The sequence below is a fragment of the Cherax quadricarinatus genome, chromosome 88 (assembly GCF_038502225.1).
Source record: "Cherax quadricarinatus isolate ZL_2023a chromosome 88, ASM3850222v1, whole genome shotgun sequence".
Classification (NCBI taxonomy): Eukaryota; Metazoa; Arthropoda; class Malacostraca; order Decapoda; family Parastacidae; genus Cherax; species Cherax quadricarinatus.
Window position 1 is genome coordinate 17,525,881 of NC_091379.1, and position 15,429 is coordinate 17,541,309.

At 41.9% G+C, this 15,429-nt stretch overlaps 1 protein-coding gene across 1 annotated transcript in view; it reads right to left on the reverse strand.

Moving 5' to 3' along the window:
* Nucleotides 1-293: 293 nt before the first annotated feature.
* LOC138855282 (hyaluronan mediated motility receptor-like) overlaps nt 294-15,429 on the reverse strand; it is a 40,036-nt gene continuing 24,900 nt past the window's right edge. Inside the window, exon 4 of the mRNA XM_070103789.1 lies at nt 294-467. Coding sequence (XP_069959890.1) covers nt 309-467 — 159 coding nt within the window. The 3' untranslated portion in view covers nt 294-308. The remainder of the gene's footprint in view (nt 468-15,429) is intronic.

Consider the following 15,429-nt stretch of genomic DNA (forward strand, 5'->3'; position numbering starts at 1 on the left):
CAGAATCTCCCAAAAGAACTATCATCACCAAAGAGCAACTATAATAACTCCCATATATTCAATTCATTATCTTACAATCCCACACCTCTCCCAAACACCCTAGCAGTCATTTATTTTTAAGATTTAATTAAATATTAATAACTGTTACCTTCTTTCTTCTTAACTGTTACCTATTAGTAGTATAACCCACAGCATTCCATTATTTATTATCTGACTGACTATTTATACATGCTGAATGTGATAGAACTCAATTTTTCATAGAATAGATGTTAGATAAAGTAAAGCAAAACTTGTGTAGCAAAGACAACTCACTGCTCTTCTAGCTCTGTTATCCTTATTCTCATTTTGTTTCTTTCCTCAATGAGTTCTTTAATCTTCTCCTGTAGTTCTGCTGCACTGTTACTGTCTTTAGTCTGTCCACGGCTAACACGCATTGGTGCTCGAATGTGTGGTTTTGGGCGAGGAGGCTACCGAAAGAATTGAGGAGCATTTAGTAAAAAAACAAAAGACCTCTTATTCTAAGAGTGGGATTGGAAAAAAGAAAAAAAAAGTAAATGGAAAGGAAGGTCAATGAGAAAATGCTTGCTAAAAGTAATGCTTAATAAGGAAAAACAATGGTGCCCATTTTCATTGGGCAATACAGTACATAAGATTCACAGAGCACTCAGACCCAAGGGACATTTAATACCCTGATATTTAAAAAACATAAAACTACAAAATATTATTAGTCATACTGATAATGAATTGCCCATTTACACACAAAAAAAATTATAGGATAGGACCAAAGATAACCCCACAAACAAGTGTAGTACATTCAATAAAAAATTATACCCAAAAACCAATGAAATAGGTAAAAATAAATATTAGCAACAACATACAAGTGGTACATTACGAGGCAGAAAAACCAGTACAAATAAGGACAATGCATTAACAATGTGTCATTCTCAACTGACTCTGGCATAACAATACCCACATTAAGACAAGAACAAGATACAGTAATACCTTGCATAGTACACTTTTGAACAGTATGGATTTTGATACAATACCGTTTATAAATTTAATAACGTAAATTTTATTTAAGTGCATTACGTGCCGATACTGGACTGCTGCTATGAATGTACCAGACTAGCGAGATGCAAACTTCAGTATAGCTCCAGACTCCAAGCAGTGAAGTTGTGTAGTCTTATCAGTACATTTTTTATTTTTTTAACATGCTAGTCATCTCCCACAGAGGCAGGGTTGCCCAAAAAAGAAACACTTTCACCATCACTCACACATAATCACTGTCTCTGCAGAGGCATGCAGGTATGTCAGTTCAGATGTCACTCCAAATAACAAATATCCCAAACCCCTCCTTCAAAGTGCAGGCATTGTACTTCCCACCTTTAGGACTAAGCCCAGCTAACTCATTTCCATGAATCCCTTCACAAAATATTACCTTGCTCACACTCCATACATCATAGTATTTTAACAAACCGGCCATATCCCACCAAGGCAGGGTGGCCCAAAAGGAAAAACAAAAGTTTCTCCTTTTAAATTCAGTAATATATACAGGAGAAAGGGTTACTAGCCCCTTGATCCAGGCATTTTAGTCGCCTCTTATGACATGCATGGCTTACAGAGGAAGAATTCTGTCCCACTTCCCCATTTAATGTTTTTATTGTGGGAATGCATCTGGTGACTTTAGTCCATGCTGGTGCACAGAGCTGAAAATCCAAGGAATTCTTAAATCCTCTTCAAAAAAAAATGTTCATTATTTTTTTTTTTTTATTAACACACTGGCCGATTCCCACCAAGGCAGGGTGGCCCGAAAAAGAAAAACTTTCACCATCATTCACTCCATCACTGTCTTGCCAGAAGGGTGCTTTACACTACAGTTTTTAAACTGCAACATTAATTAACACCCCTCCTTCAGAGTGCAGGCACTGTACTTCCCATCTCCAGGACTCAAGTCCAGCCTCCCGGTTTCCCTGAATCCCTTCATAAATGTTACTTTGCTCACACTCAAACAGCACGTAAAGTATTAAAAACCATTTGTCTCCATTCACTCCTATCAAACACGCTCACGCATGCCTGCTGGAAGTCCACGCCCCTCGCACACAAAACCTCCTTTACCCTCTCCCTCCAACCTTTCCTAGGCCGACCCCTACCCCGCCTTCCTTCCACTACAGACTGATACACTCTTGAAGTCATTCTGTTTCGCTCCATTCTCTCTACATGTCTGAACCACCTCAACAACCCTTCCTCAGCCCTCTGGACAACAGTTTTGGTAATCTCACACCTCCTAACTTCCAAACTACGAATTCTCTGCATTATATTCACACCACACATTGCCCTCAGACATGATATCTCCACTGCCTCCAGCCTTCTCCTTGCTGCAACATTCATCACCCATGCTTCACACCCATACGAGAGCGCTGGTAAAACTATACTCACATATATTCCCTCTTTGCCCCCAAGGACAAAGTTCTTTGTTTCCACAGACTCCTAAGTGCACCACTCACCCCTTTTCCCCTCATCAATTCTATGATTCACCTCATCTTTCATAGACCCATCCGCTGACACGTCCACTCCCAAATATCTGAATACATTCACCTCCTCCATACTCTCTCCCTCCAATCTGATATCCAATCTTTCATCACCTAATCTTTTTGTTATCCTCATAACCTTACTCTTTCCTGTATTCACTTTTACTTTTCTTCTTTTGCATACCCTACCAAATTCATCCTCCAACCTCTGCAACTTCTCTTCAGAATCTCCCAAGAGCACAGTGTCATCAGCAAAGAGCAACTGTGACAACTCCCACTTTATGTGTAATTCTTTATCTTTTAACTCCACACCTCTTGCCAAGACCCTCGCATTTACTTCTCTTACAACCCCATCTATAAATATATTAAACAACCACGGTGAGATCACACACCCTTGTCTAAGGCCTACTTTTACTGGGAAATAATCTCCCTTTTTCCTACATACTCTAACTTCAGCCTCACTATCCTCGTAAAAACTCTTCACTGCTTTCAGTAACCTACACCATACACCTGCAACATCTGCCACATTGCCCCCCTATCCACCCTGTCATACGCCTTTTCCAAATCCATAAATGCCACAAAAACCTCTTTAGCCTTATCTAAATACTGTTCACTTATATGTTTCACTGTAAACACACACCCCTCACACACCCCCCACCTTTCCTAAAGCCTCCTTGTTCATCTGCTATCCTATTCTCCGTCTTACTCTTTATTCTTTCAATAATAACTACCATACGCTTTACCAGGTATACTCAACAGACTTATCCCCCTATAATTTTTGCACTCTCTTTTGTCCCCTTTGCCTTTATACAAAGGAACTATGCATGCTCTCTGCCAATCCCTAGGTACCTTACCCTCTTCCATACATTTATTAAATAATTGCACCAACCACTCCAAAACTATATCCCCACCTGCTTTTAACATTTCTATCTTTATACCATCAATCCTGGCTGCCTTACCCCCTTTCATTTTACATACTGCCTCACGAACTTCCCCCACACTCACAACTGGCTCTTCCTCACTCCTACAAGATGTTATTCCTCCTTGCCCTATACACGAAATCACTTCTTCCCTATCTTCATCAACATTTAACAATTCCTCAAAATATTCCTCCCATCTTCCCAATACCTCTAACTCTCCATTTAATAACCCTCCTCTCCTATTTTTAATTGACAAATCCATTTGTTCTCTAGGCTTCCTTAACTTGTTAATCTCACTCCAAAACTTTTTCTTATTTTCAACAAAATTTATTGATAACATCTCACCCACTCTCTCATTTGCTCTCTTTTTACACTGCTTCACCTTTCTCTTAATCTCTCTCTTTCTCCATATACTCTTCCCTCCTTGCATCACTTCTACTTTGTAAAAACTTCTCATACGCTTTTTCTCCCTTACTACTCTCTCTACATCATCATTCCACCAATAGCTCCTCTTCCTTCCCGCACCCACTTTCCTGTAACCATAAACTTCTGCTGAACAATAACACTACATTTTTAAACCTACCCCATACCTCTTCGATCCCATTACCAATGCTCTCATTAGCCCATCTATCCTCCAATAGCTGTTTATATCTTACCCTAACTGCCTCCTCTTTTAGTTTATAAACCTTCACCTCTCTCTTCCCTGATGCTTCTATTCTCCTTGTATCCCATCTACCTTTTACTCTCAGTGTAGCTACAACTAAGAAGTGATCTGATATATCTGTGGCCCCTCTATAAACATGTACAGGATACTCAACAGTCTTTTATCTACCAATACATAATCCAACAAACTACCATCATTTCACCCTACATCATATCTTGTATACTTATTTATCCTCTTTTTCTTAAAATATGTATTACCTATAACTAAACCCCTTTCTATACAAAGTTCAATCAAAGGACTCCGATTATCATTTACACCTGGCACCCCAAACTTACCTACCACACCCTCTCTAAAAGTTTCTCCTACTTTAGCATGCAGGTCCCCTACCACAATCACTCTCTCACTTGGTTTCAAAGGTTCCTATACATTCACTTAACATCTCCCAAAATCTCTCTCTTTCCTCTACATTCTCTCTTCTCCAGGTGCATACACGCTTATTATGACCCACTTTTCGCATCCAACCTTTACTTTAATCCACATAATCCTTGAATTTACGCATTCATATTCTCTTTTCTCCTTCCATAACTGATCCTTCAACATTACTGCTACCCCTTCCTTAGCTCTAACTCTCTCAGATACTCCAGATTTAATCCCATTTATTTCCCCCCACCGAAACTCCCCTACCCCCTTCAGCTTTGTTTCTTTTCATTCACAACATCACCAATCGTCTGTTTCTTGTCATCCGCACTACATCCACGCACATTCAAGCATCCCAGTTTTATAAAGTTTTTCCTTCTTCTCTTTTTTAGTAAATGTCTATAGGAGAAGGGGTTACTAGCCCATCGCTCCAGGCATTTTAGTCGCCTCATACAACACGCATGGCGTGTCAAATAAGAAAGCCTGGGTAACACGACAACTGTTTGAAGATTGGTCTGCAAGTTATTTTTCCCTGCAGTTGAGCATTACTGCAAAAGAATAGATGAGGATTTTAAAATTATGTTACTGGACAATCATCTACGTCATCCTACTTCGCTTTGACTGAAAAGAAAATGTCAGTATAATTTTTCTGCCACAAAACACATCATTACTGCAGTGATGGATCAGGGTATCATTGATACATTTGAGACTTATTACAGTGGACCCCCCGGTTATTGGCCGTAATCCGTTCCAGGTCGGCCGATAACTGAAATGGCCGAAAACCAAATTAATATTTCCCATAAGAATTAATGGAAATACAATTAATCCATTCCAGACGAAAATATTCACACACACACAAAAAAAAAAAAAAAAAAATAATTACGTAAGTATTACATACATTTATTGAAGGTTAATGCTGGCTTCTGGAAGATAGGGAAGAGAAAAGAGGGAGGCATCAGTGTTTTGGAAGGGAAATCCCCCTCCATAACGACTTTAGGTAGCAAAGCCTTCTCTAGGGTTACTTCCCTTCTTTGTCTTTTAATGCCGCTAGGACCAGCTGAGTCACTGGACCCCCGTCTTGCAAAATAACTGTCCACAGTGCTCTGTTTATGGTGTGTCTAAGATTTCCCTGAAGTGGGACAGGGTTTTGTCACCAAACATGTTGCAGATATGGCTTGTTTCAGATTTGTCATGATGGTGTTTCTCTACCAAAGCTTGTACCCTAGTCCACATTGCATACACCTCGAATATCTGAAGAAGGCACCTCCTTCACTCCCTCTTCCTCCTCCAATGAAGCAAGTTCCTCAGCTGCAGTCTGTTGGTGTTCGAGATTAAGCTCTTGCAGCTCTTCAGTGGTTAGCTCTTCCCTGTGGTCCTCCACCAACTCTTCCACATCCTCACCACTCACCTCCAACCCCAGGGACTTTCCCTGTGCCACAATAGTCCACAGGGTCGGCAGGGTCAGGTTCAGAGTCGGCCTCAAACCCTTCAAAATCCCTCTCTTGGACACAATCTGGCCACAGTTTTCTCCAAGCAGAGTTCAAAGTCCTGGAAATCACTCCCTCCCAAGCCTTACCTATAAGATTTATGCAATGGAGGATAGCGAAGCAATTCCTCCAGAACTCTTAGGGTCAACAGTGTCCGACGTCACTTCAAAGCACTTCTAAAACACTGCTTTTGTGTAGTTTTTTGAAGTTAGAAATGACCTGCTGGTCCATGGGCTGGAGGAGAGGAGTGGTGTTAGGAGGCAAGAACTTCACTGTAATGAAACTGAAGTCCCTAAACACTTGGTCTTGCAAGTTTGGAAGATGTGCAGGAGCACTGACCAGTACCAGGAGGCATTTGAGTGGCAATCTCCTTTCCAGGAAGTATTTTTTCACACTTGGGCTAAACACATCATTAACCCACTCTTTGAAAATTTGCCTCATGACCCATGCCTTATGATTAGCTTTCCACATCACACACAATCTATCAATGACACTTTTTCTTGAACACTCTGGGATTGTTTGAGTGATACACCAGTAAAGGCTTCACTTTGAAATCCCCACTAGCATTACCACACAACAAAAGAGTAAGCCTGTCTTTAATAGGCTTGTGTCCTGGCAGTGCCTTTTCCTCCTGGCTAATATGCGCTGTATAATCCTATGGGTTTAGTGCTCCCCCATAATTATAATAATAATATCCTCCTGGGTAATGTAGGTCCTGTTTGGCATTTTCTTCCAAAACAGGTCTGTTTTGTCACAACTGAATACTTGTTGGGGTTTGAATCCTTCAGCCTCTATGTACCCCTGGAATTCCTGCACAAATTTTTCAGCTGCACATTTGTCAGAACTTGCTGCCTCACCATGCCTTACAACACTGTGTATGCCACTACGCTTCTTCAATCTATCAAACCATCCTTTGCTGGCCATAAATTTACAAACTGCAGCACTTGTTTCAGGCATTTTCTTTGCAAGATCCTCATGCAACTGTCTTGCCTTCTCACAAATAATAGATTCCACAACACTGTCTCCCACTAATTCTTTTTTCTTAATCTACAATAACAACTTTTCCATCTCTTCCATTATTGGTTGCCTTTGTTTAGTTAGAAAAGTTACTCCTTTTGCAACATTAGCATCTTTGATTTATTCTTTCTTTGCCAGGATGGATATAATTGTTGATTTATTCTTGCTGTACATCCTGGCTAGTTCCACCACCTTCATACCACTCTCAAACTTTTCTATCACTTCACGCTTAAATTCCATGGTGTTTCTCACTTTCTTTACCACAGGAACTTTCTTTGGAGTCATGGTTACTTATTTCACAGTTGCACTGCAAAAAAAAAAAAACACTAAAAACAATGGAAAACAAGCGAAATGTTTGGATGTATGAGCAGAAGCTTCCACAGCCACCGTGAGAAAGCCAAACTGACGCGCAACGGCCCCAGCCAGTGGATGGATGTGTCCCAAACGGCCAATCGCCAAATTAACAGCCGATAACCGGGCGCCAAAAAACCGACCGATAACCGGGTGTCCACACTTACCTTTGTGCAAGCCATAAAAGTAACAATGGAAGAAAAAGCCATAAGTCTCAATAAATTTTGGAAAGGTTCCAATATCCAAAATGCGACCAAAAACACAAGTAAGCAATGGCTTGAAGTAACTGTGAGCAACATGACAGCTGTTTGGCAATTTTTTTTACTGCATTGTTCCAATGATTTTGTTGGTTTTGAATCCCATATTGAAACTGAAAACACTGTGCAGCTTGGGAAAGATTCTCAGATTAGAAGCTTTGGATTGTAAATATGTGCATCAATGCACTGACTTGAAATTCCAATTACCTTGATGCAACACCTGTAGAAATGGATGAGCAACATTTACATGAAGAAATTGTTGAATATCAGGAAGAAAATGCTGCACCCATGAAAGAATTAACATTGGATGAACTATCAATGTTAATTGTGAAAGTAGAAGATGCTTTGTGATTCGTAATGAACACTGATCCACTGAGGGTGAAGACGTGTCACAGTGTGCTGCACAAACTTTCTTAATACAGTGGTCCCTCGTTTTTCGTAATTAATCCATTCCTGGAGGAGCTACTATAAACGAAATTTACGATTTGCGAATCAATTTTCCCCATAAAAAATAATGTAAATACAATTAATCTGTTTCTGACACTCAGAAGTATTAAAACAAAAATAATTTTTACATGAAATATACATGTAGTACTTAAACAATACAATGGGAAATGATGAATGAAACATTAACAGCTTAACACTTACCTTTATTGGAGATTCTTCTTAGTGTATGGGAGACTGGAGGAGGAGAGAGATTGGATTGTTTACAGTTTGGAAGGGGAATCCCCTTCCAGCAACACCTCAGGTACCAATTGTTTCTCTGGGGTTGCTTCTCTTCTCTGTTTCTTAATGCCACTAGGACCACCTTGAGAGTCACTCTAGCCCTGTCTCGCAAAGTAACTGTGGATAGAGCTCTGTTTCTGGCGTCTCTTTAACACTTCCCTAAAATGGCCCAAGACTTTGTCACTGTACATATTTCTCACCTTTACCACAGGCTTGGCACTAGGAACTTTCTTTGGAGCCATGGTAGCTTATTTACTTGCAAGCACTAAAATGAGTGGAATATTATGAAATATTTCGTAGGAGCACTTGAGGGGACCTTCACTCACTGGTAAACAATGCCAGACTGGCTGAGTAGGGAGGCCTCCCCGGCTCACACCGTGGGTAAGCGTCCTGGACGAACTACTATTCACGAGTCAACCTATGAAAAGAGTCCATGTTTATACGAAAATACCCCTATGATTGGCGAAATTTACGATTGCCGAGAACTATGAAAAGCGAGGGACCACTGTATTACTTAAATACGAGGGTTGGTGAGGATAAAAACTGTTCAGTGACGAAGAACTACCTACAACACATTAGTACAAGTAAGCCAACTCCTCCACTGAAGTGAATATAAGCAATATCAGTGATATTTAAGTGTGGTATGGTGAAGACATGGTGTGAGTGAGGGGACAGCGGCAGGCCTTAGAAGTGACGTCACTATTGCCTTCAGAGTGAGCATCTAATATCTAATATTGTGTGTGTTTTGTGCTATGTACTAGCATCTGGTGCTTTATAACAACGTGACTGGTACAATGCAACATAGTGATTTTTGTAACATCTTCCTTTAGTGGAAAAGTGGATAGCATAAACAGTGTTCATTAAGTGATAGTGAGAAGGCAACACTTCCAGCTCGTCGGCCCACTGCCGCCCTCACTACCAACCCCGCTATAAACACCCCCACCCACGATACTCCACCCCACCCACGATACCACCACCCACCCTCTCTCTCCTGTGAACTTCATTGCAAACCTACAAGCCTCCTCTGGGATGACTTCACACCGCAAAATAGCAAGAATATCTACGCTATCTGGCTATTGTCCCAGTAGTTACTGCAGTGTTTGTGGGTATACCACAAGGGACAAAATTCTTCTTAGATGTAAGGAGCCTACTTGTTCCAACTACTGCCACACAGATTGCATTCCAGAAGAAGAATTCTGTTGCAGCCAGGTTGAAAATTTCAGAAAATTGAAGGATATCCATAATCCTGTGGTATATGTGGATACAAGCCTGGAGCTACAGGAGGAAGGTTCAGAAGTCCTACCTCAGGGACTCCTGTCCAAAGATCAACACTGCCCTCTTGGGCTGTGTTGTAAAGTTGCAGCTAAGATAATCCATCACAGGGAAGCACTTCATGAGCTCCTCAAATCATTAGATAACCTACAAGCTATTGTAGAAGGCCAGTGCAAGCCTACATCAAGTGATGTAAGCTGCTCAGCTGATGGTGACACTACTGACAAAGACTGGAAGTCCCACACTGAGTTTAACTCAAGGGTAAACAACTGGTGGAATTCTGTCATCGCTAAGGTCCCACAGACTGACAGAGTTCAAAACACTACCTTTGGGAATTCTAACAATTCCTCTGACCACCACAGAGGGAACAAATCCTCTTCCCAGCAACGAGGGAAGCCTTGGATCTGTTAATTCTCCTACACCTGACATCTCTGCTTCAGCCACTGCCAGTCCACTTGACAGTGCACATACCATCTCTGATCCTACACCTGTCAGCACACCTGCCGACACTATTCCAGAATCTGGTAGCAGTGCTTCATCAGCAAGTTCTGAGCCAGGAGTTTCTCCACCAGAGATTGGTGCAGTTAATGATCAGGGAACTATCACTGCACCTGATCACCTACTGCGCCAAAGTACGAACAGCAGGGACACATCTGTCAGAACTGGCAGAGGACGTGGAGGAGGAAGACATCTACAGCCATCTCGCCCTCCACTAACACAGTTCCAGCGGCAGAATCTGAGGACAAATCTGCAAAACACAGGAGGTGCAACAAATCCTAGTCCACCCTCCCAGGCACCTAGGCTGTGCTCTCGCTGTCACCGGAAGGGGCACACTGCCAACACCTGCCTGCGAGATACCAGGTGTAATTACTGCTACAAGAAAGGACATCAGGAGGACCAGTGTCGGACGAAAAAGGAACTTGACAGACAGGGCCACCTGTTTAGAGACCTGTTCTCAGAACAAACCAGCAGGATCTCTGAATTGGTGAACACTCTCACACGTCACCCACTTAGCTACTCCTATCCCAGCCCAGCAGGTGGGATTGTGCCTTATACAAGACCACAGACCTACATCCCTGCAACTGCCTCAGTACCCTACCTCTCTCAAGGGCAGGCACCTTACATTCCCTACACACCCACCACCTCAAGCTGACCACTTCATCATGAGGAGCCAGTCTATCAGCATCCTGTCGGCCAACATTAGAGGCTTCGTTACTAATGTTGGAGAGCTCACACATAGTTTTGTGAACACGTCCACGACATGATAGCTGTTGTTGAAACATTTTTGGATGACAGGACTCCAGAAAATTTTGCAAGAATTGCTTGCTACACCTCATGGATGAGAAGAGACAGGCAAGGGCAAGGAGGAGGTGTTGCTGTGTGCTTCTCTAAAAGTGTTCATGCCCAGCACATTGATGTTGCCACCCCTACACATCTTGAAATGATGTTCTTCAAGCTCTGTATCAACACTAGTACCTCTGTACTAGCATGTGCAATGTACAGACCTCAGTGGCAACATGCAGACCCCATCAACTTCCTAATGGAAAATATTGACTCCCTTCTGCTACAACACAACTGTCAACATATTATAATTGTTGGTGACCTCAACCAGCACCTTATACAGAGGGACTTTGATGATCTTCTTGCAGTGTTTGACATGAGAAACTTTGTTGATTTCCCTACTCATATCTCTGGCTCCTCCCTTGACCCAGTAGTGAGTGATCTGGCAGAAGGCATAGTCACTTGTCAAGCCCTCAGCTACGTTGGATCTTCTGACCACAAGGCTGTTTTTACGACACTTAACCCTTTGACTGTTTCACGCCCCTTTCTGAAACTGTCATTCTATGTCGCCAAATATTCGAAAAAAAACAATTATTTTTTCTTATGAAATGATAGAGAATCTTTTCCCGATGGTAATGACACCAAAAGTTCAAAATTTGGTCGAAAACTCACGGAATTACGCTCCCGCGAAGTTAGCGGAATCGGCGACATATGTGTATCGGCGATTTCGCCGACTTTGAGCCCTGTTTTCAGCGAATTTTTTTGTTCCAGTTGACCAAACTCATAGCTATTTCCTTAGAACTCCATTTTATCTATCAGCTGAGTACAAGAAACCGCCCATTTACCAATTTGAACTACCCAATATAGTGGTCAGAAATTGGCAATTTGGCCAATTTCACGCAAATTAAAAAAGATGCCAATTTCAAAATAAGGTCCAGAATAAACAAGGTAGACATTCTTGGCACTAAAATAGCATATCCTCTGCTCATTAGTCACATCTCTAGGCCCCTCTTATATTATTGCTTTCTATTTTGATTTTTTATTCATACAAAAAAATACAAAATTTACTGTTATGCAGACTACTGCATTATTGTAAAAATGGTATAAATAATATCAGTGCACTAGTGAAAGAATATTAGACTCCCCAGGTGACGTGTATTGGACGTGTGGTGTGATTTGTTTACTCCTGAACATTGGTAAAAATCGAACCTTTCCGCTACTTTGAGCTCAGTTTCAAGGTCGTTTTCATCGTCAAAGTAATGAAAATCATCTCTATTTCTGTAATATGTTTTCCATTTTATCACCTAAGACCATGAAAATGCGAATACAACGATAAATACTATATGAAAATACAGTGGACCCCCGGTTTACGATATTATTTCATTCCAGAAGTACGTTCAGGTGCCAGTACTGACCGAATTTGTTCCCAAAAGGAATATTGTGAATTAGATTAGTCCATTTCAGACCCCCAAACATACACATACAAATGCACTTACATAAATACACTTACATAATTGGTCGCATTGGGAGTTGATCGTAAACCGGGGGTCCACTGTACACCTCAAAGTCGGCGTTTTATTCCAAAAAAACGATCAGTTTTTTTTTTTCTCATTACGAAATATGTGCTGCAGGATTTTTTTTATGTGGTGCACACTGATCACACAGACCCATTCTCTCACATGTGGGCCTACCAGCTTTCTCCCGCTTGATTTGAAGCCGCTAGAATTATTGAGTATACAGTGGACCCCCACATAACGATTACCTCCGAATGCGACCAATTATGTAAGTGTATTTATGTAAGTGCGTTTGTACGTGTATGTTTGGGGGTCTGAAATGGACTAATCTACTTCACAATATTTCTTATGGGAACAAATTCGGTCAGTACTGGCACCTGAACATACTTCTGGAGTGAAAAAATATCGTTAACCGGGGGTCCACTGTATATACGTCAGAAACATTGGCTCGTAAGACGTATTTATACATCGAAAACAGTCAAAGGGTTAAGATCCCAACAAAACAAGGTGAGGAGTCCACATGCACAACATGGCTATGGGAAAGAGGTAATTGGCCAGCCCTTTGCTCTGAGCTCGCCACCACCGATTGGAATGCTCTTCTCCAAGGGGAGGTTGACAACCAAGTGAAAGCCTTCACTGGACACATCCTTAATCTACAACAAGAACACATTCCTCACCGGCAATATGTGACGAAGCCTACAGATCAGCCTTGGTTTGGCTTTCGTTGTAGAGAGGCTGCTACTGCTAAGTACAAAGCATGGCGAAGGTATAAGAGACATCCTACCACCTTTAACAGGAACTTGCACACACAAGCCTGTAGGCATATGCGTGATGTTCAAAAGTGGGCCATTGCTAAATGGAAGGTGGACACTAAAAGAAAGCTAGCATCAGGTAGGGTAGGCTCCAAAACCTGGTGGTCCCTGGTCAAGGACAGACAAGGTTATCTGCCTGATGAACTTATTCCACCTCTAAATCGACAGGATGTTACCACCTCTACTAGCAGTCAAGAGAAGGCGGACCTCTTTGCTGAACACTGCTACCAAAATGCAAGTTCCTGATCCAGCAAGGGACCCTCCTTGGCTAGCTGCAAGAACTGTTTCAAAACAGTCAGTGGTGACAGTAAGGCAGGAGGAGGTGCATTTCCTTCTTAAATCGCTTGACCAAGAAAAGGCTGTGGGCCCAGACAAGTTGAGCCCAAGATTGTCGAGATGTGCAGACCAGCTAGCAACACCTCTAACTCGCATCTTTCAGCACTGCCTAGTACAGTGTAAATGGCCTTCTCTATGGAAAGAGGCAAATGTAGTCCCTGTTCACAAAAAGAGCAGAGCAGAAATCAGCAACTACAGACCAGTGTCACTCCTGTCAATCACTGGTAAGATCCTTGAGACAATAATCTCAAGACAAATGACATAGTTTTTTGACTACCACTCACTACTTTGTGATCGTCAATATGGCTTCAGGAAGGGTTACTCTGCTGCTGATCTGTTGTTAAACCTCTCCACTAAGTGGCACCAGTCACTGGATGAATCCAAAGTCAGCTGTGTGGTAGCACTGGACATTGCTGGCGCTTTCGACCGGGTGTGGCACCAGGGCCTCTTAGCAAAACTTCAAGCACTGGGAATTGCAGGCTCTACGCTATGTCTCCTCAGTGATTACCTTCATGGTAGATCTCTAAGTGTAGTTCTCAATGGAACGGAATCAGCAAGACATCCTATTGGGGCAAGTGTTCCACAAGGAAGCGTGCTGGGTCCATTGTTAAGGAATGTCTACTTCAACGACCTTCTTCATCTCATCCCAGAATCACATGCATATGCAGACGACTGTACACTGACATTCACTTATCCAAGAGAAGAAATGCCAGCTGCTCTAAGCTACATCAATCACCAGCTGAGAGCTATATCAGCTTGGGGAAATAGATGGCAAGTAACATTTGCACCTGAGAAAACGCAAATGATGATCGTCTCCAGGCACCATGATGGTAATGCTGGTGCAGTAGTAAAGATGAATGGGAGGGTGTTGGCACCTGGAGAACAGGTTGATATCCTTGGGGTGAAATTTGACTCCAAACTAACCATGAAGAACCATGTTGTAAATCTTGCAAACAAGGCAGCCAGGAAGCTTACAGCACTTCGCCGTATCTCGCATCTGCTTGACAGTAGGGGTTGCAAGATCCTGTACGAGGCACAAGTACGCTCACACCCTGAGTATGCTCCACTTTCTTGGTTTGCCTGCCCCCCCCCCTCTCATCTGCGACTGCTTGACAGAGTAGAGAACAGAGCAAGACGTCTCATCTCTCGCCTGGACCAATCCTGGATAGATCTGTCATTTCAGCAGAGCCTTCAACATAGGAGGGATGTGGGTGGCCTTACTGTTATGTACAAGGCCAATATTGTCAAAATACCACACTTGGATCCACTTCGAGGACAGCGTGAAACAAGCTTTTATGCCACAAGACGGGCAGAAAGCAGCAACTTCACTCTGGCTGTACCCTTCTCCAGAACATCACTCCATCTGAGATCATACATACCCAGGATGACTCTAGTATGGAACACATTCGTACAGCATAATGATGTCAACGAGATAAAGTCACTTGATCAAATGAAAATGCTGGCCTACAGATGGCTCCAACTTCATCCTGTTCCCTACTTGTATGTCTCATAACAATAAAAATGCTTTCAAATTAGCTGATGTAGGTAACAGCTCTTAGCTTGCCAATAAAGTTAGGAATCCTTAACCTGTAAATAGCTTGTCAATAAAGCTAGGAATCCTTAACCTTGTCAAACCCTGTGTAAAAAAAAAAAAAAAAAAAATGAACAAGGCATTAGAGTTAAGTCAGACATTACAAAACGGTATTCCGTGTCATACAGATATGTATGCTGATAAAAAGAAAAAATTGTACAAACTATATTGTTCAACTATTTTTCAAAATAAGAGTTACCTTATTCTTTACAATACAGAACACTGTTTATTTACAACTGTAATGAAAATCTTTAGT